This window comes from Lissotriton vulgaris, chromosome 8 (assembly GCF_964263255.1).
Source record: "Lissotriton vulgaris chromosome 8, aLisVul1.2, whole genome shotgun sequence".
NCBI lineage: Eukaryota > Metazoa > Chordata > Amphibia > Caudata > Salamandridae > Lissotriton > Lissotriton vulgaris.
The window spans coordinates 1,369,318,693-1,369,340,413 of NC_141696.1; the positions used below are offsets into that span (position 1 = coordinate 1,369,318,693).

The following is a 21,721-nucleotide window of genomic DNA, read 5'->3' on the forward strand; positions in this document are numbered from 1 at the left end:
TCCAAAATTACAACAAATCTTACAATGTAGGAATAAAAAATATGAGAAATGGCATAAATTCTTTAAGTAACACAATTCTACGAGTTAAATTGCTCATTTAACTGTGTTTCATAATTTGTAAATATACAAGATATTTGAGCTGCAAAACAGCAGTCATTATGTCAACCAATTATATTTACAATTAGTAGAAAACCTGTGTGATCATCGATGCACTCAATGTATAAATAATTAATCAAAATTCCACTGGCTAGTGTGCTCGTGGATATCAGCCTCCGCTCATTGGTGATGCAAATATATTTACCCATCAATGACATTAACATTTTTAAAGGCCCCAAATACAAGTAATCTGTTACTAGTGAACAGACAACAGTAAATAAATATTTACAAGATTCAAGCACTAAACACCAAACTATTGAGATTAGTACAATCAAAAGATTCACCGCATTCATCGTAGAGCGGAGGTTTATTCTTTCAGAATTTGTATTTGTAATGAGTTACATGCAAGAAAACAACCACAAGTGCACAGTTCCAGGGATATGCGAGAGCTGTTCAGTTTCTACAAAACAGAATTGTCATATCACGCAGCACAAATATTCCCAATGTTTTTCCCTAATCAATAGCATTACTTTATTTGTTGAAACAGGACTCCACCACTTTGATGTAATAGCATTACCTTGTGATCATTAGGCTTTTTGAGACCAATTTCTTGTCACATATGATAGCTTCCAAATCGCCTTGAATTCAGAGGTAAATAAACTTGGATTCTGGTTTATATGCCGACCCATCTCTCAAAAGTCTGAATTACAGCACAGACCTGCATAAATTGCATAATGTTCACAATCCTTTTCCCACATATTGGGCATTTCCATGCTATTTTCACTAAGTGATCCCTTTAGTAACAGTAAACCTCATTAAAATAAGAAATTTGCCACCAAATAATACTTCCTTGGAGCACATAATAATAATAATAATAAGGAAACTTATAAAGCGCCTGGTTACGCACACCAGCGTGTCCCCGCGCTGTAGTGACTGAGAAGCCTCACACCCCGCACTATGCTGGAGGCACCCTGGAGCACAACTGCAATTTATTGAAGGAACGGGAAGGTTTTAAGCTTCCTTCTGAACCTAGCCTCCGAAGGTTCCAGACGCAGCTCACAAGGAAGTTTGTTCCAGCTCCTAGCTGCCAGGAGCCGGAACCATCTGCCACCCATGGGGGCCTTTTTAATTTTAGGGATCACCAGCAAGCCCAGTACCCGTGGACCTGAGGGAACGGACAGGAATGTAGGTAGTAATTAAGGCCTGTAGAGGCCTAGGTCCATTGCCCTGAATGATCCGATGACACATGCATAAGGCCTTAAACACAATTCTCTTCCTAACCGGAAGCCAATGAAGTGCCTCCAAGGCAGTTTTCGAAGCAGCTCTTCTTGGGAGCCTCAGTACCAGCCGGCAGCTGCATTTTGCAGCACCTGCAAACGGTCAAGGCTCCTAACCGTGGCACCTAAGTACAGTAGGTTGCCATAGTCTAATCGGGAGGTAACAAGGGCATGCACCAGCGTCCTTCTAGCTCCAGAGGGGAGAAGGTCCATGATTTTACGTAGACCTTTCAGGACACCAAAGCAGGCCCCCACCACATGAATGATCTGCGGAGCAAATTTAAGGTCCGAATCGACCCATACACCCATGTTCTTAGCCTGTGGACATGGCCTAGGGACTGGTCCTAGGCACGGTGGCCACCATGCCGATGACCACACCAACGGGTCCCCCCCCACCACGAGCACCTTTGTCTTGCTACCATTCAACTTCAGGCAGTTGTTATCTATCCAGGAGGCAAGCTCCTGCATGCAAGCTCTGAAGTCGGGTGCATCCAGATCAGGTGCCCGTGACCGCAAGATGACCATCGGCGTATGAAACAATTCGCATTCCATAGCCCTCGACTATGCTTGCCACAAGGGAAACTTAGAGATTAAACAGGGTGGGACTCAGGGCAGAGCCTTGGGGCACAGCCTGATCCAAATCCCTCGCTCTGGAAATATGAGCTCCCTGCCTGACATGGAACCTGCGGTTCGCCCGGAAAGATTGAAGCCACTTTAACGCTGCGCCTGAGACACCGCCCTTATTCAGACACTGTAGCAAGGTGAAATGTGCTACAGTGTCAAAGGCGGCGCTCAGGTCCAGGAGGATGAGAGCCATAGTCTGTCCTTCATCCACTCCTTGTCTGATGGTCTTAATGGCCATAAGTAGAGCTGACTCAGTTGAGTGGAGCGATCTAAACCCAAACTGCGTAGGATGGAGAAGATTAGCTTCCTCCACGTAGGCCATAAGTTGAAAATTAACGGCCTTCTCCACCACTTTGGCCAGGTAAGGCAGCAGCGAAATGGGGCGGAGATTGTCCAATTTCTCCAAACTGACATTGGGCTTCTTCTGAAGAGGGAGTACCACCGCCTGCTTCCAATCATCAGGCACCGTGTGTTCTAAATGACACATCTAACAGATGCCTGATGTAGGGCTCAAGGATGTCAAGGCTTTCCGCGAGCAATTTGGGCGAGGCGGGATCCCTTGGTGACCCTGACTTTATGGACCTGCATATCTTCTGGAGCATCTCGGGTGGAGGGGTGGAAAAATTCTCCAGCCTGCGATCTCCCCCGTCATTCCCCTTGGGCTCCACAAACTCTACACCCCTTCTTTTTGCTCCTGGAATGGAGGAATATGTCGTGGCCACTTTCTCTGAGAATAAGCCAGCGATACGATCACAAGATTCCTCCGAACTTTCCATGGGTATTGTAGATGGTTTAAGTAAGGACATTTTCCTACAGATCTTAAATAATTCCTTAGTGGAATTTTCTGCCTCCCCAATTCTCTCCCCATAATGCGTGGCTTTAGCCCGCCTAATTAATCCATGGTAGATTCTCCGTTTATCTTTATATTCCATCTTGGCCTGGTCAAGAAACGCTACCCTCCACTGCCTCTCTAAGCGCTTGCATTCAGCCTTAGCTAGGCGCAGGTCGTCACTAAACCATGGGGCTGATTTCAGAGATCTACTCCGTGATTTATTCAGACGTAGCGGGGCAGTGCTATCAAGAGCCTCTCTTATTCGTTTTTCAAGATTGCCACATGCGGTTTCAACATCGGTACCCCCAGGCTGCCCTCCTTTAATCAAGGCAGCATTGAACTTTGCCCGAGAGAAGCCAGCCCATTTACGACACGGATGGCTCAGAGTCGGCTATTCCGGGGCTCTGAGTCCTGGAATTCTCACTACAAAAGGAACAAAGAAATGATCAGACCAGGGGATAGGAGTAGGCATGTTCACTTCTACTTCCCCCCAATTAGCAAACACTGGGTCCAGTAGGTGACCATCCTTATGGGTAGGGGTTTTCAAGCTTAGGTTGAACTGAAGTGACTGCAGTTCCTGACATAGATCTACAGCCCCCTTGTCCAGAGAGTTCTCCTAATAGGAGGAACTTATCCCTCCGTAGGGCAGATTCCATAATACCTTCTAGCAAGCTTGCGACAAAGCGAGTATAGGGGCCCGGAGGTCTATAGACCCGGAATCCCTTTACTGTGATGTGCGGGTTAACCCTGATTGAGAAGGCGTCCGCCTCGCTATCAGCTATAGTTAAAGGTTCCAATTGACAGCTTAGCGGCTGGTTGAAGGCAATAGCTATCCCCCCCCCCCTCTGCCTGACATCCGATCCAGCCTGACCATCGTGTACCCCAATTTAATTGCGGGTTTCTAACGTGCTAGAATCGACTCCCGAAGGAGTATCTCTGCGCAATAGACCGCTGGTGACCCGTCCTGGCTTTCCCTGTGAGATGGTCCCTACTGGGTATCTCCAAGGTGAAACCAGGCATCCCCGGCGTATGGGGGGGGCCGTTGTGGAGATGAGGCAAGCTAATGCCCAGAGTTGCCGAGTGTGATCCCTGGTTAGAGTAGGCCCCGAGGTGAGAATTATCGAGTCCGCTGACCCTGGTCCACGACCCTGCTGCGTCTGGAATTGAACCCTGGTCCCGGGCCGTCCTCTGCTCCCGGGTCTGCCGCCTCTAACCAGTGAGCCACACCACTCCATGGGGAGTGCCTCAATTATGTATGGCTCCGCATCCGAGTCCAACCAAGTTTCCGTGAGGAATAGGAGGTCGAGCTTCTTATCAGTAAGTAGGTCGAAGATATCCAACCTATGCTTGCGCATAGATCTAGTATTCAACAGACCACATGAGAGCCTCGTTGCCTCTTGCTTAACCTCATCTGCCACACAGAAGACATATTGACACTCTTTACATCCCCTGTCCCCATCTACTTTCACGCTGTGGCAGCAAGCCATAGGGGTCTTGGGACAGAGATCGGGAAGTTGACTTGCACTCCACTGAACTCTAACAGCATTTTGGGCAGGGGTTTTGGCCCGGTCCCCTTACGGCCGCGGACGGCGCGCCACCGGCGCGCTTGCTGCGTGGGTCCGCTGCGCGGCTGGATAAGCATCTTCCTTTTATCCCTCCAAGCGTCTGCAGCTCGGGAGCACTAGACCTCTAACCGGCCCCCTGCGCCCCGGAAGTGACTGTCTCTTCCCTTCCTCGCCCTCCGCGCAACGGTGCTGGTCACCGCGTCGGACCGGTGACCAGCACCGTTCGGGAAATCGAGAGCAGCCTCCGAGCAAGTGTGCAGCCCCCTCAGGTGAGCCCCAATGAGGATAATTCAGTTACGGTTTCCAAAATTATTAGCAACCTAAAAATGCTGTCCCACAAATAGCAGCAGCAGCATGAGAAAAATGATTTAAAAGATCACCAACAGAGTAAAATAGCAGCGCCGTACACAGCAGCTAAGGGCACTGCCACTGCCCACTCACCACCGACTGACTGACCATTGGTCAGGTCAATCCCTGAAGATTTTACATGTGAACTAGATGGATAAATCTGACAAAGAGGGTGCAGACACATCTTTAGCATAATCTGGGTGCAGGGACATTTAACAGTCAAATTTAACAGTCACATTAGTGCACACATGTAGCCTTTACTTAACCATAATGGACCAGAACATCTTTTGGCATGAGGGCCCATTACTTTCTTCATCCTTGTCCATGCACGATGATACAATCTTACTGTAGTCTCTTTCAGCACATCAATGTCTTGATTTCCCAGCAGGTGTGCCTGTGTCTGGAAAGGCAAAGCCAAAAGGCCCTTTGCTAGCACACAGTAGTGCTGTTTTGCTTGAGGCCTATTCAATGACCTTAATGACATTGTACAGGGGCATTGTCCAGGTCCTCTTAATGGAACTGTGCATACAGTGGGGTCTTCACGTTCACACAAGTGGAATCGCACATTTAAATGTTCCTGCTGAGTTTTCCAGTAAGGAACTAGAAGGATGAATGCGGCTAACAGTGGTTCTGGGAGAGTCTAATACAATGGTGCCTGGAGCTGGGGAGGAACATGGTTTCAGCCTGGCACTTATAACACCATGGAACAGAACAGAAACAGATGAGACATATCAGAATGTTGGAGATTCCGGAGCTTGGTTCCAAGGGAGCAGAATCAGATAACTCAAGATCCATCTGTTTCTGGGTCACAAGTGCCATACAAAGGAAATTCTGAAACAATGAAGTCCTGAGGAGATACAATGCCAGCACCTAATGTGGCCCTGAAACACATGATGCCAGGGACTGTATGAGAGACTGAGACAAGCTCCTGTTCTCACAAGATTTGGAATGGGAGCAAGGAAAGTGGTGTTGAACTCCTCGGTTTGGTGCTACTAGTGTCAGAACAACCTCTTAGCAAGTCTTCACTTGAAAATAGACTGGGGGAACGCGGTGAGATACAGTAGTTTTCTACTTGACCTTTGATGGTAGGGCCAGAGAAGTGGCGGCCAAAAATCACTATTGCAGCAAGGTCTTTCACTCATCACATCAACAGCCTCTGCCTTCCTTGTATCCTGCATCAAGCAGAAGCAATACTACTGATACAGACTGAGAACGGTCCCCTAGCTTATACAGAGGTAGTTAAACATTCATAACCTTTCAGTGCAGTAAGTCAGTGGCTCATACCCAAAAGGAAACCCTGGCTCAAATCCACGGTACACTGGTAACTTTGGGTCTCAATGCCCAAGCAGGAGTGGAAGAGTCTATCTCATGAAGAAGAGGGTTTAGTCACAAAGGGCCACTGTAAACTGGATGTTTTGCTACCAATTACCTGGATCTTCACAACCAGATCTGGCTAGAAAAGGTTTAAGAACTAGGAAAAATGTCTGTTTAACCAGGCACTTTAACCCACCGTGGGTTACAAGCACCACTTGGTTCAGGCCATTGAGGGTGGCTGTCACACAGAAGGTGGTATCGGTGGCCCTTTGTTGAAATTGCTCTCTATTTTACTGACAAAATTAGTTCTCTGAAGGGTGCTATGCCTCATACTCCCCACTGGTCTGCTAATCCGAATGAGGAAATACACTTCTAACCATATTTACATTTGCCCTTTCTCTGCTGGCATGCCATATTGTTCTGAGGGTCCTAGTATCAATAGTAGTTCACAGCCCAGGTGTAAATAACTCCGATAACTCTTCCTCAAACAGCCCCAGAAGAACTGCAAAGTGAAAAACATTCAGAAGCTATTTTACTCCACTTTTTTGGCCATTAAGGAAAAACGTTTTGAGCTGCAGACTATGCTCCTTCATAAGGCTGGAGTACAAAGATATGTTTGGCATACATAATGGAATACACTGCAGTTTGTTATCAAAAAATGTCTTTCCCTTCTGCTAATTAGACCTGCTGTCTAGTGACCTCCCTACACTCCTGAACAGCGTCAGTCCGCTTATGATGTTCCGAGAAGTACATTATACCACATGTGTGAAACTGTTTACCATATGGGGCGCTAGTTAGCACACACACACATACACAGAGCGGATTGTTAGTACAGCGGAAAGGAAAATCCTGCAGAGTATCAACAATTTAAGACTTTTACAGCTGAACACATACAAGCTTTCTCTCATGCATTAAGCAACATCTCACAGACTTACTCAGAAAGCAAGCCGGGCCGAAGACGGCTGTAATGCCAGAAACCGGTCCCCGGAAGCTTGTCTCCTTCCCAGTATAAGAATCGGCTTGGTAGTTTAGTCTGCCCTGTTCCCATGATGCACTGGGCCAGGGACAGACTGATTTGCATATAGCCAGGTTCTGAGCTGGGATGGTGCAGTGAGATAAATAACGGTGATGGATCAAGCCCTGATCTTTGGACTGGGTAAGAGTGGTCTGCTTAATTCAGACACTCTGTTCATCACCACCCCCTTTTCTGAATCGTTACTCAGAAAGCGGCATACATCTTTTAAAAATCTAACCAAGGTTTTTCCGAAGTGTGGTGCCAGCTATAGGATTTGTGGATGCAAAGAGAGATGGGTTGAATGCTTGAATTCATCTCAGCAACTAGTAATTACTTGAGCTGCATCGCAGTCCATTATTGTTTTGCCCACAATGCACCTCAGTTATGAAGCAACCAGCCAAAACGTTACAGTAACATAAGAAACCTCAGACCAGTTTAGCCATATTCAGGCCTTGTCAGTAGGGTGTAGCCTGAGTCCTAAGGCACGGTGAGCAGGGGGCCTATGTCTGGGCATGCCTGCTGTCTTTGGGCATCACATCGAGGAATTTAAAAAGGTGATGGATGGTATGCTTGAACTAATCTCTGCCACTTGTACTTACTCAGGGCCACATCCCAGTCCATGATTTCTTTTTGCCCACCATGCCACCATCACTTTTCTATTTTCCCCGCTAAGGCAACTGTAGGAGCAGGACTCTTAGATAAAGAACTACGTCACAAATAAACAACAGTAAGGCAAGTATCAGCAAGATAAAGAGAAATCCACCAGTCTATCATGAATCTCTTACTGTCTAGAGTAAATGTAATCGCCCTTCTGACAGGAACAGGTAAGAACTGCACCATTCAATTACAGGAGGTTATGGTTACTCTACTTTGACAAAGACCTCCGATCATAAGCCCTTCAAGTAAACTTGTACAAAATATAGTGGTCATCAGTCTCTATATTCCATAAGGTTGAAATTACAATTACATATAAGTGCTAAGTTAAAAAAAATTGAAAGAAGAACATCTGGCAGTGCTCAAAAACAGGCAAGATTCTTATACCTTTCAACTGATAGCAACATATGTCTGTAATTAATACACATACCAAGAAAATCTACAGGCCTCAAACTGAAAAATAAGTCATTAAATTAGTCTTCTCAGACCACGTGTGGTTCATACTGGGGATCCATTGCACGAAGTAAGTCTAACAGCTAATGGACCAATTTGCCTTTTAAAGATCTTATTGGCAAAGTATCGTTATAGGTCCTGAGACAGAGCAACATTTGATTCTTTGGACCGATGATTCTGCGGGGTGACACACAAATTTCATAATAGTGGAGAGTTTCTTAGTTTCAATGACATACTCCTTCACCCGTGATTTGTCAACAAATACAGAGGCAGTCTGCTCGCTCTCTCTCTCTCTCACATACTATGCATTTGCAAGCACTACTTTTGTTCACAAATGTTTCTCTTGAGTTGAGAACAATTGGGACGTTCCAAATATTTTACCACATCTATTTCTTGAGCAAGAAACACCAAGAGACAAAATTTTCCTGCATGATCAGAGAATTCACTCTTGCTACTCAGTTGAGGCACTGACTGAATATGGCTAGGTTTGAGCGGAAACACATTTGTCCAAATGTCTAGTCATGCACTGAGCACACACACATGAAAGAGAATGCTTAGAGGGCAGAAAGTCTGTTTAAAAAAAAAAAAAAGAAAGAAAACAACCTATCTTCACATCATAGTGCCACCCCTTCCCCCGAACTCACAAACTGTATACACCTGTCAGCCAGTGGCCATGCCATTTCACAAGTTGAGGCAAAGCCTTGCTTCAAGTGTGCCTCAGACTATGCCCTTTATAATCCTGAACACTGTTTTCATGCCCCAAAACCCTGCCACCCCTCCTGAAGCATTTCGAAATGGACGCCATCAGCATAACCACATACATAAGTAAAACCACTGCTCTTACTGGCGTGCAATATTTGTATGTATTTGTATTTATATAGCGCATAAATCACCCGTAGGTCTCAGAGCGCTAGCAGTTGCTCAGAAGAGGAAACCGGTAGCTAGACTGAGCTAGAAGAGGCAGGTTTTTAGGTTTCTTCGAAATCTCTGGTGATTGGGTTCAGTCTTAATGTGAGGGGGCAGGGCATTCCAAGTTTCTGGGGCTATTTCAGAAAAGGACCTGTCGCCGTTTCTAACTGTACGGACTTTGGGAACAGTTAGGAGAAGCTTGCTGGAGGAACGAAGGGTTCTGATCGGACAGTAGTCTGAGTTTTTTTCTAGGTAGTTAGGCCCATGTCCGTTGATGGTTTTATGGACTAGGAAACATAATTTGAAGTTAATGCGTTTTTTTATAGGGAGCCAGTGTAATGTCCTGAGGCTGGGCACGGTGGGGGTACGGGGGGGGGGGGAGGGGAAGAGATCAAGCACCATCCTGGCTGCGGTGTTTTGCAGGACCTGGAGTTTTGCCAGGAGACTTTCGTTAATGGAAGCTAGCAGTGCATTGCCATAATCCATACGGTTTATAATTAAGCCTTGAAATTAAGGGCATGCGGGATGGAAGGGGGATACATCTAAAAATGTTCTTAAGACTGCGCATCAGTCCAAAGCTAGTGTGCACTATCTTGTTGACATGGTCAGTCATGGACAGCTTCTTATCAATTGTCACCCCCATGTTCCGAACTGAGGTCTTGAGAGAGGGGCAGGGACCCAATATCGGTGGCCACCATTCATTTGTCCAATGTTTGTGTGCGTTTCCAAAAAGCATGATCTCCGTTTTGCCAGCATTGAGCATCAAAAAGTTGTTGGTCATCCAGTCCTTTATTGAGATCATGCATTTCTGGAATCTTAGTTTAGCATCACTGGGGTCTGGGTCTAGGGTAATCAGCAGCTGGGTGTCGTCTGCATAGGACACGGTTTTGAAACCGTGTGCTCTGATTATCTGTGCCAGAGGGGATACATATACATTAAAAAGTGTGGGGCTCAGTATTGATCCCTGTGGTACACCCTTGTCGTTTTCCTGATTAGTAGTGGTGAATTATCCTATTTGGACCTTTGAACGCCCTTCAGTCAGGGAGTGTTCGATCCATAGTAAGGCTGAGCCTTCGACACCAAACTCTGTCAGGCGTTCTAAAAGAATGCTATGTGAGTTGGTGTCGAAGGCAGCCGACAGGTCGAGCAAGATCAGTATGGCGGATTGTCTTGCATCGAGGGTCAACCTAATATTGTCCACGATCTCGAGTAGGGCAGTTTTAGTACTATGAAACGCTCGGAATCCTGATTGGGATGGATCAAGCAGCTTGTTTCCCTCTAGATGTTTACATAGTTGCTTATTTATTAAGGATTCCCCATGATCTTTCCGAACAGTGGCAGAAGGGAGATAGGGCGGTAATTGAGAAGCTGTTTGGGGGTCGGCAGATGTTTTTTTTAAATCAGTCTAATAATGGCCTCCTTCCAGTGAGAAGGAACAGAAGAAAGGGACAGTGAAAGATTAAGAGTTTTTGTTAGGTCTGGGAGCAGAGCCGGTGCAATTTTCAATACAATTTGAGAGGAGGCTGGGTCAGCTGGAGATCCAGATTTGATTTTGTTCATTGTGAAGGCTACTTCTGTCTCTGAGAATGGTTGGAATTCTTTAAGGACAGTGACACGGGGGAAAGGGTTCCAGGGTAATCTGTTTAGGTGGCAGATTGATTAAGGTTGTGTTGGTTGGTGGTTGGGGGAAAAGTTTACGGATGTCGTTAATTTTGTCATAGAAATAGGATGAAAAGGAGTTAACTTAATCCTTGGACTCGGTGAGTGGGGGCTGACAGGCAGGGGGATTCCTAAATTATTTGACTATTTTGTATAACTCTCTGTGTAAGTTAGCTGCCTCGTTTATCCTATTCACAAGATAGGCTTCTTTGCTACAGCTATCTTTATGTAAAATCTGTGTGCTTCTTTGTATTGTTGTCTGTCAGTTAAGTTCTTTGTTTGTCGCCATTTGCTTTCAGCTGCCCTGGCAGACAGTTTTGTTTTTTCCAGGTTTAGGGTGAACCATGGGGAGAGTTTGTTAGGACATCTGAATACCTTCTTGGGGGCAATTATGTCTGAGGTTGAGGTAATGGCGCGTTCTAGGTCGATCGCTGCCTTGTTAGGGTTGGTGAACTCTGTGATGAGGGGGGGGGGGGGGTAGAAATGAGTAGAGAAAGAGTCCAGGTTGATCTTGTTCCACGGTCTGCTCAATTTCCCTTTTTTTCTAGATTGGGGTTGTGTTGAGTTTAGAGAGATGTTAAACCTGATAACATAATGGTCTGACCATAGGACAGGGAGTCGAGACCATAAGATCTGGTCGATCTCAACTTTGATGAGTCTGTGAACAGGAAATCTAGAGAATGGCCTGCAATATGTGTGGGGCCAGAAGCTAACATATTTAGTCCTAGAGTGTTAATGCTGGTGATGATATCGTTGGTATGAGGATCATGAGTTAGTTCTGCGTGATAACTGAAATCCCCTAATAAGAGAAAATTACCGGAAGCCAGGGCATGTGGGAATATTATCTCCATAAGTTTGTTGACAAAGTTGGCTTTAGTTCCTGGGGGCTTATAAAAGAGGGCGATTTTCCATGATTACTTGTTTTCAGTCATTACGGTGACAATGCACATTTCGCCCCAGTTAGCTAGGTGGGTGAAAAGGACATGTAGTTTAATATTTGTCCTATGGACAATTGCAGTGCCCCCTCCTCTTTTCCCAGTTTGGTCCAAACTATATATTTTGTAATCAAGAGGCAGGGCTGTTGAGAAGTCTGGTGAGGATGAATGTTGGAGCCAGGTTTCTGTAACAAAAAATAGGTCTGGCTTTTCAGTGTCTAACAATGACCATATTTCTAGTGCATGCTTAGGAAGGGACCGGGCATTCCAGTATAGACAGGTTACGTGTTTTGGTGTATGAGAGGTGGGCTCACTTTTGCTGTACTTAATGTTGCTGGGCGCCTTTATATATTACCGACTAAGTGGGGAGGATTCCTGAACTGTGCAGTCGTTAGTCGGTAAGGATGGGGGATTTCTCTGTGGAAGATGGGATGCTGTGTTTAAGAAGTGGAGCTCCTGCCTCGTATAATGAAGAATAGCCATCTGCAGTCAGGGAAGTCTAGGTCAGAAATCAAACGGGCAGGGTACCTGGCGACGGTCAGGCGCGGACGGGTGCAGACGGGCTTGTCTTGGTGCGCCGCTGGCGCGCCACCGCTGCACGCGTCCGCTCGGCCCACTGGCTTTTGAGCAGGGAGTGGGCGGACCACATCAACAGTGTGTGGAAAGCTGACCTTGCGTTCCACACAGGAAGTGAGTTTTTCTTAGCGGTCCAAGATGATGTTTTAGCCCCTCCGTTCAATCGGCACAAGCCGCGACGGACCAGGGGGACACCAAGGACGCAGGAGGTCAGGTCAGTAGTGAGGTTGAAGAGTGAAGATTTCCAGTAAAGTGCAATGTGGCAAATACAATTTAAAAATTAAAATACACGCAGTCGCTGCTATCTAAAACCTGACAAAGTCAGTGCCTGGAAGAATGAGGTCTCTTACTGAGCTGGTGTCGAGGTGCATCTTTCCCACTGAAACACTGTTTCCAATTTAGCTGGTGCGTGCAAGTAGGATGTGGCAGCAGCTCTCAATTTAACCTGTGCAAGTAAAAGGCCCTCACCAGCAGTAATCATCATTGACAGTAGAAAAGCAGATAAAAGAACATACTGTCGCTCATAAGTGTTAAGCTTGATAGCTTGTACTTAAAATCTTTCCAGGTGTAAGTGATTCACTGATGTGACCTATCATTTAATTAATCTCCACTCCAACACCCATTCCAATTTCCAAACTAATTTATTCGCCTTCACAAAGGGACACGGCATGAGTAGATTCTGATAAAACGCAATCTCATAAATTAGTTAGCATTCGTTACAGCTATAGAAGAAATCTTGAATTGTTTCTTACCTTGAGTGACGTAGGCTCCAAACAAGATCCACATAGAAGCAATCAGTGATCCAAACATCATCATGAAGCCAATAAAAAGCCAGATCCGTGCACCTGTTGGATAGATGTCCAGAGATGGCTATCACAAACTATATAAGGCAATGACGAGAGCATGGTATCGTTTATCAAACTTCATTCAGCTGATAAAGGGGCCCAGTGTACTCATCTCCAACTCTTTGAACAGCCAATGCTCTATGTATTTCTGGTTTTGAAATACTTCTTTCACCATGCCCACACTAGGAATGCACTTCCCTCATCATGGGCACGCTAGGAATGTACTAAGTCGAGCATGAGCTTTTACAGCACTGTTCAAACTGTAAAAAGGAATAATAATCCAATTCACTGCATACATTCTGTGGTGCATCAACACTGCTACGTGCAAAATGGTTTTACACTTCAGTGACAAGGTGAACTTACTACACAATGAGGACCAGAGTCATCACATTAGAATCAAAAGGTAGGTGGTAATAACATGGAAAAAATGTGCTTAGAACATTAAAAACTGAAGTGGCCATATTACTTGAAACAGCCAAATAAATAGTTGGATTTGTGAGGAAGAATTCAGATTTCTTAGAAACAATAACCCTATTATACTAGCAATCTATGGGCCCCCAAAGATCCATAACAATGATAGGGATCCCCCCGGTTAGACCTATTTTAAGCTGCTTGGGCTCTTTGATGGAAACCTTTGGTTTTGAAACAAAAGTCTTATATTAAATGTTCTGTGCATATCTCTATAATCGAGGGTACATCATTCTATGACAAATTACAAATGATGGTTACCTTCAATATATATATACATATATATACTGCAGGATGATACTATTGAGGTAATCAACAGAATTTTGACAGATGAAAACAAAATAAGGAATGCATTATTCATCGTCTCTTTGGTTTTTAAAAACAGTTTGTTTTTATTGAAAGATGAACTTTTCCTTTAACGTAAAGGAACCAGCATATCTGAACCACAGCCTTTCATTCCACGTACCCACCAGACAACTTTGCTCTGCCCAACTTGCCCTGGCCACAGTCCCACGGATTCACAAGAGCAGAACGGGAGGAAGATCCTTCTCCTACCTCGCCGCCAAGACATGGAACACCCTACCCCTCCACCCCAACATTCCCCTTTTCTGGCCCAATGCAGGAAGTATCTGAAAACCTGGCTCTTCAACACAACCTCCACTTCCAAATGGATCAGCAGCCCCCCCCACCCAATCCCCTTGAGACCTTCACGAGTGAGTGAGTAGCCGCGCTTTACAAACCCCTGATTAATTGATTGATCATCATGGGGGATACCTGTGTCCAAAGTCTGCCCCTGCCCCTGTCTTTACATTGGGGATTTTGAAGAGAGACCTATATTAAATGACATGGATCTGTTTTCAGAAAATACTTTCAAGTGGTATCGCTTTATTGAGGATATCCTGTTCATCTGGAATGGTCCTTGTGAACAATTGGATGAGTTACTGGACAGGCTGAATTTGGGGGACCACCAAACTTAAATTTACTGCACACCAAAGTAACAGTATGGTCACCTTTCTGGACATTTCGATAAAAAATGTTCTGGGCCATTTAGAACTTTTTAACCAAACCTACTGATAAAAACGTCCTCTTACATTATACTAGTTACCATCCTAAGGCTCAAACAGACAACACCCCTTTTGGGAAAATCCTATGGCTCCGAAGAAATTGCTCGTCCATAGAAAATTTCTTCAGACATTCTGACACCCTTAAAAGGGAGTTGAAGGATCGTGTTTATCCTAAAGAATTGGTCAACCATGCCTTTAAGAGAGTTTTTATAACTGAGTCAGTATGTTTAATAAAAAAAGAGAACAAAAACATGATTGAGAGAATAGTATTTGTTAACATTGTTAATTCCAATTGCAAAATTCTGAATGCTGAGGACACACAATTGGAAAAAACTATTTTTGCTTTTAAGCACAATAACAGTCTACGTAATTCACTGGTGCCCACTTACAGGGAACAAAAGCCTTCCTAGCAAAGTACGCTTCAGATTACTAGAACAACTGGGAATCATAGGTGTGAGAACTGAACCGTATGTGACTACTGTATAGTAGGCAAAATGACTGAATAAAACGGCTGCAAAGTGACAGCAAATAGTTTAAATAATTGTAGAAGCAGCAAAGTTGTATATTTTAAAGGTGTCCCTGAGGGTTGGGGTATGTGGCGGAAACCGTGGAGAGTTGGGGTTAAACATGTTGGAACAAAAATCAGCATTGAAAACCAATAAGACTAACTCCCCTCTTGTTTAACACTACAAAATGGTTAAACATAGCCATTTGAACTTTCACTGGTTAACCTTGAAAAGATCACAGGTAATAGAAGAGACTGTCACCTCGAACTGAAGCAAAAAAAATAGAGAAAAGTAGTAGAGTTCCAGGTTTGACACTGTCAGAAAGGGCTTGAATTCGAGAGGATTGGATGAAACTTTTGAATTAAACAGGATTGATAAATTGGAAATTCAATAACAGAATGGATTCATGTTGGCAGTTTGAGCTTCTAACACTATGCATTTATGCATAGTTTTATGAGTGAGGAAGGCCATTTTTCCCCATTTTTTTTTTCAAAATTAGGATTTTTTTGATTATTTGTATTATTTTAATGGACTATGGTAAAATATCATTATTATATTCCGGGTTATGTTTGCATATATATATTGATACTACAATAGAGATTCGAAATGGAGTAATAATTTAGTTTTTGACAGCAATAATAGGGGTAGTGTATAATAGGTTACCCCTCTCATCGAATGTATTCCATCAATGGGTCTACACCACAGCACTCTGCCATTCCAGTATAGTACTGTGAGGGCATAGAAATGTTCCTCTGATATCGGAGACGCGGCATACATGTAATGCGTGATTGCGTCATTAGATTGGGCCGGTTTAAACCGTGGGACGGCAGCGAGGCAAAATACATTATTTGAACTAGACACCGAGCACCCGTGTAGATTATTGCAGAAACCGGAGACCCTTCAGGGCTTCCAGGTAAGCGATTTGTGGATCCCCACATGGTAGAATTCCGAGGTCACAGGAAAACTAAACGGACATAGATTTCTCTATGCCGTAAATAGGATCATTCGGCAACAGACCGGGTTATAAGGGGACCTTCTATTCTGTGCTACAATAACAGCACGGGGACCTAATTGGGCTAATATTTTGTTAAGACAAATCATGTCTCATTTTATACAGAATTTGCCCCATCTCAAAATTTAGAAAGCATGCTCACAACCTTTTGGATGTACACATGGGATGTTTTTTATAATTTGGGGGAATGTAGAGTGTGGGGCGCCCCGTTTATTGATATCAAATTTCTGACAATCTGCTTTAATAAAATTTGTATATAAAATGCGTGATCAATTGTTTGTCAATGTCTTGATGTTTTATGATGATGTTTTTATGTGGTCATGTGATTTTGTGCATTTATGCATATTTAGATTTTTTTACATAGGACTTTAAGATAGTTATATTCTTAGGAGGAGAGTATCCTTGTGTTGAAGAAGATGGTTTCATATTTTATGAACAACCGAAAGGCGTTGATGCATAGACTGTGCTAAATTTGAGGAACAGATGATCATATTAGAAAAGAAATTGGTTACTACTATGTGATGTTTTTATTGATTCCTACAAATTAGCCTGAATCAATGACAGATGTGATTGTCTTGTATGTTACCTCTCCTTCACCTTATTGTATCCATGTAGTCTTTGTGTATATGTTTTTTATGTTTCCTTTTTTTACAGTAATAAAATTTTAACCTATGAAATAATTGTAACAATTATTGATATATGATGAAAAAAGTTTTTTAAATTAAATTTGGAGCTATAAAGCTTTGATTACTGTGCAGCATTCGAGTCATTTAAGACTGGAGCTATGAATGTGTGGTGAATGGGTGTCTGTATGTTCAGTTGACAGAATACAAGTGGTTTCCATAGGGAGTTATTTACGATTGAAAAGCATTTAGAGAGCTGCCATGTAAGCAATAATAAGACTAGAGAGTTATGTGGAGAAGATTAACATGGCCCAAGCTTTAACCCCTTCGGAGCTGATGACGAGCTGGGCTCGTCATCGCGTAGTCCGCTCGCACGCTGATGCCGAGCCCAGCTCGTCACGCAAAGTGCGATTTTTGAATTCTCAGCGCGCGAGCGGAATTCCGCTAGCGCGCATGAGGTTAAAACAGAGGATCCTAGTGGTGATTCCTTTGCCCGAACTGGAGAACGTCAAACACCTAACTCCAGCGGTTCCTAACAACTGAGGTGCTGGGATTGGAGCCCAAATATAATTATAGGTTCCCAAAGTTTTTCATCTACCAAAAAGAGGAGCAAATTAATAGATACTTGAAGCAAGGACTATACCACATGGAATGGAAACCCCATTACACCAAGAAGCTGTTACAACTACAACCTCTAAAATCAGAGTTAAAACTCTGAGGCAATAAGATACTGGTGTTCCCTGATCTCAGCAGAATCGCCCCCCCCCCCTCACCCCCCCAAAAAAAGACAGAGGCTTGAGCCTCAATCGATAAAAAAGAAGAAAGGAAGAGCTAACAGCAGGGCATTAGCCTGCGGTGTGGTAGCCAACCAAACTCTACATCAAGTATGGAGGGTAGGAATTCTCTTTCAGAGATCCACAAGCAACACAGATCAGTGTGGCTGACAGGAACCTTGAGATCAATACATGTAATACTTAAGCAGAATTGGTTGCTCGATGAACTGACCAGTTACTTTTAGTATTCAAGGAGCAATGTAAGGCCAAAGTTATTTAAGAAGTACTTATTGACATACCTCTGTTTCCTCTCAACACACACCTCCAAGCTCCACGGTTCGCACTGAGTTGTACTTTGTTCTACTTACCATTAGAGCTAAGTAAATCCTGCTTACTGTTAAAAACTAGCAACTGTGTGCTTTTTAATTCATGTTTTCTTAGTGATGTAAGAAATGGTAAATAGACAATTATTTTGGGAGCTATAGTCAATTTTTGCTTATCTTTGATTATTGAAACATCCAATAAGTAATACACATGCTAAGGGGCAAAAGGACATCTTACAATTCTTGGTGATGTCCTGTATCCACTAAACTCTAAATAAACCTCCTTTTGTTAAAAGATAAAATACTAGCCCATATTTCCCCTACAATAAAATATCATTACATTCAAACCACATACCTTGAAGTTAAACAGTGAGAAAAGAGGAACCCTCACTAATTATATTGAAGGTTAACAGTTCAGTATTAAAGAATTGCTCTAGCCAAAAACAAACCTACCAGTCCTTCCTAAGCAACCATCACTGTAGCTATCTCCTCTCACTTGTGCATTTGATACAGCATTGATCCTGTAAAGCAAGACACAACATATTTAATAAGCCTTTTAGAAGAAAACAAAAAAACATCCAAATAAGATCTTGAGCATAGCCAAGTCCTTGTTCGACACATAGTTGCAGGACATGAGGCGGTATACTGTTTATGACATCAAATAGTACACTCGGGCATTGCTGACATCCTGTGGTGTAACAGCACAATTCATGCTTTCTTTTACAATGTAGTAAGAATTCTTCCATAATCCAGATCTTTTTGGGCACCCACATTTTAAAATATTGTGTTTTAATATTTTGAATTTTTAATACTTTGTCTTACAATGAGATGACCTCATACAGGGGCGTTCTGTCCTCAATGGATGTAATGAACACTTCAAACTAATATCATTTTAGTACAAAACTTCAGCACTGTTTTAAGTCAAATCACTAGATTTGGAGAATACTTGAGGCGGATACACTACTAAAATAAAGTATGTAGACATTCACAGAATGGGGCAATTTATCAAGTCGATACAAGATATATATATAAATGGGCTATTGTGGTCATAAAAGATTTACCTGCTGAGTAACAGATTAAAGGAACCAAAAGACTGGCTAAAATACACATCCAAATGTATAAGATGTGCTGAGGACAACACAGGAAAACAGACACAGTCAAACACAGCTGCTTTGCACCCCAGTGACTACTGATAGGTAGATGGCTTTGATCCCACGATGCAAAACTGCTGAAGGATGCAGAAAGGACAGAATGTTGAACAATGTCAAATATTCATCCCAGCACAGAGATCTGGGCCTAAATTCATAGTGTTTTTGCTCCCCATGCCATTCCAGTTTAAATCCAGCCATATGCAAATCAGTCTTGACCCTGTTCCCCATGGGAAAAGTCCAGCCCGAACTGCCAGGCCAGGTTCTCCCGGACTGGAAAACAAGCATCCTAGGACTGGTTTCGGGATTTCACCCCTCATCAGCCAATCTAGCTTGAATCCAGTGGTATGGAGAACACAGGACCCTCGTCTGGTGAAGGTGTCACCCAAACCAATTACTAATTTATTGATATTGACTAGGCTCTCTATAGCACGCTCTTAGAAACAAGAGGCTATGCAAACCTTGACTTGTACTGAATAAATTAAGTCATGGCTCTAGATTCTTTAGTGACCAGGCTGCAGAAAGATTTGTTATTAATAATAGTTAAAATGCTTGTAGAAAATGAAAAGGGACAGATAACCTAATTACTAGAAATACATATGTTGTTACTGCTGTTGATTCTTATCCTGGAGAACAGAGATTCACAAATAACAATTGGAAGAAAAGCATGAATGAATCAAGTTAGTAATGAAATTGTGAAAAAGTAGCAGCTAAAACTGAAGCTTTCTTTTAAGGCACGGTTATAGGTCACTAACAATGACATCAGAAACAATGTCAACTACTTGCATGTAAAACACAGTAACAAGACATTTTCCATCATGCGGGAGTGCCATCATTCCAAGACACCAACAGCAATTGTCTGTCGAGCCTCCTATAACCCGCTGCGCTCCCTTGGTTCTTCCTCTTGTTCTCCTACTCCGCTGGAGAGGTAAGTTTGTGGAGAGACTGCAATCAAGTGTCTCAGTCATTACATTTTTTTTTATGTGAAATGCATTACTTGAACATTGTTTAAACAGCCGCAGCATGCCCAAGTTAACTCCACCAGCAGCAGACAGTTGTAATCAACACGAGGACCTGAAGCAGTTTCCCCTTCAACACGGACCAGGGTAGGGGCCACAGATGTTCTGCTCTTCGAAGCACTAGTAGTGCCAGGAAGAGGGGCGAGGGGAATCGTGTATGCAGCTTCAGGGCTGGATTACTACACAGGCTTCAGCCACCCTGCAGCTCTTTGGCAACAACAGAGCGAGACAGTGTGAGCATAGTTACTAATTCTTCTTCAGCGAAGTCTACATTTTGGAATAAAAGACACATGCAAGCAGTGACACTTGACCAGTCCTTGCATCTCTGCCCAGCATCAGACCCCTCTAACTCCTTAGAACCGAGGTTGTCAAACCTTTTTTTCTGAGACCCCCTAAACAAAATGTTTTGAAGTTGTGCCCCCCTCCAAAACGTTACGGCAAGGATTGGGGAAGTGGGACGGAAAGGGCTGCCCGGAGAGGAAGGGACATATGAGATCATTTCAGGGGGTAACAGTAATACTACAAGTGAAACCGCTTGTCCTAATGAGCACTGTTGCACTTTCAGCTGGAGTGCTTCTAATTAATTAATACACACTGGTCTTAAACTTATGATACATAACATATCGTTGTTGGTTCAACATAAACTGTGCAAACACAAATTTAGTTCTTGACCTTTTTACTTGGTATAAAAATCATAAGGTGTAACCATTTGCGGATCTCGTTAAATGATTGTTTTACATTCACAATTCATACATAAACTTTTCTTTATACATTTCTTAGCATTACTAAAAAGGTCAAGAACTAAAGAACAAGTTACTTACCTTCGGTAACGCTTTTTCTGGTAGATACAATATCTGCCTGTGGATTCCTCACCTTGTGAATATCCCCCTTGCGCCAGCAACGTTCGGAAAAGTCTTCGTAGCACGCCGGCGTGGACGACGTCATAGGAGCACGGCATCGCGCGCGACTCCATCTGACGTCACCGACTCCATATAAGGCCCACGTCGGCGTGATGACGTCAGTTCCGCCCTTTTTTCCGTGCCTTCGAGGCACCAGGACGGACCAACGAGTACATATATATATATATATATATATACACAATGTACACAGTACATGCAAATCAAAAGCAATTAAAGTGCAAAACTATACAAAATCAGATATACAAAACCATAATTACATTTGCACATAAACCCAGGTAGAGCAGAGTGGACAACGGGGAGGCGGGTGGGTCAGTGAGGAATCCACAGGCAGATATTGTATCTACCAGAAAAAGCGTTACCGAAGGTAAGTAACTTGTTCTTCTGATAGATACATCTGCCGTGTGGATTCCTCACCTTGTGAATAGAGTCCCACAGCAGTCCCCACTCCCGGAGGAGGGTGTCCACTCTGCTACACCAGGAAATCTTGGAGAACAGAGCGCGCAAAGTGGCCGTCCCTCCTCACCTCAGCATCCAAGCAGTAGTGCTTCGCAAAAGTGTGGAGGGAGGCCCAAGTCGCGGCCCTGCAAATGTCCTCAACAGGAACACCTCTAGACAATGCAGAAGTAGCAGACTTCGCTCTAGTTGAATAGGCTCTAATACCCTCGGGAGGGTCCTTACCTGCCAGAGAGTAGCAAATCTTGATGCAGAGAATAATCCATCTGGAAAGTGTGCGCTTGTGCACCGATCTGCCCTTCTTGCAGCC

The 21,721-nt window shown here is 43.7% G+C and overlaps 1 protein-coding gene across 1 annotated transcript in view; it reads right to left on the minus strand.

Moving 5' to 3' along the window:
• The window catches only part of TMEM50B (transmembrane protein 50B), a 176,529-nt gene that overhangs the window by 26,274 nt on the left and 128,534 nt on the right, over nt 1-21,721 (minus strand). The window contains exons 4-5 of the mRNA XM_086935333.1: nt 18,325-18,392; nt 13,010-13,102 (exon numbers count right to left, since the gene is read on the minus strand). Coding sequence (XP_086791459.1) covers nt 13,010-13,102; nt 18,325-18,392 — 161 coding nt within the window. The remainder of the gene's footprint in view (nt 1-13,009; nt 13,103-18,324; nt 18,393-21,721) is intronic.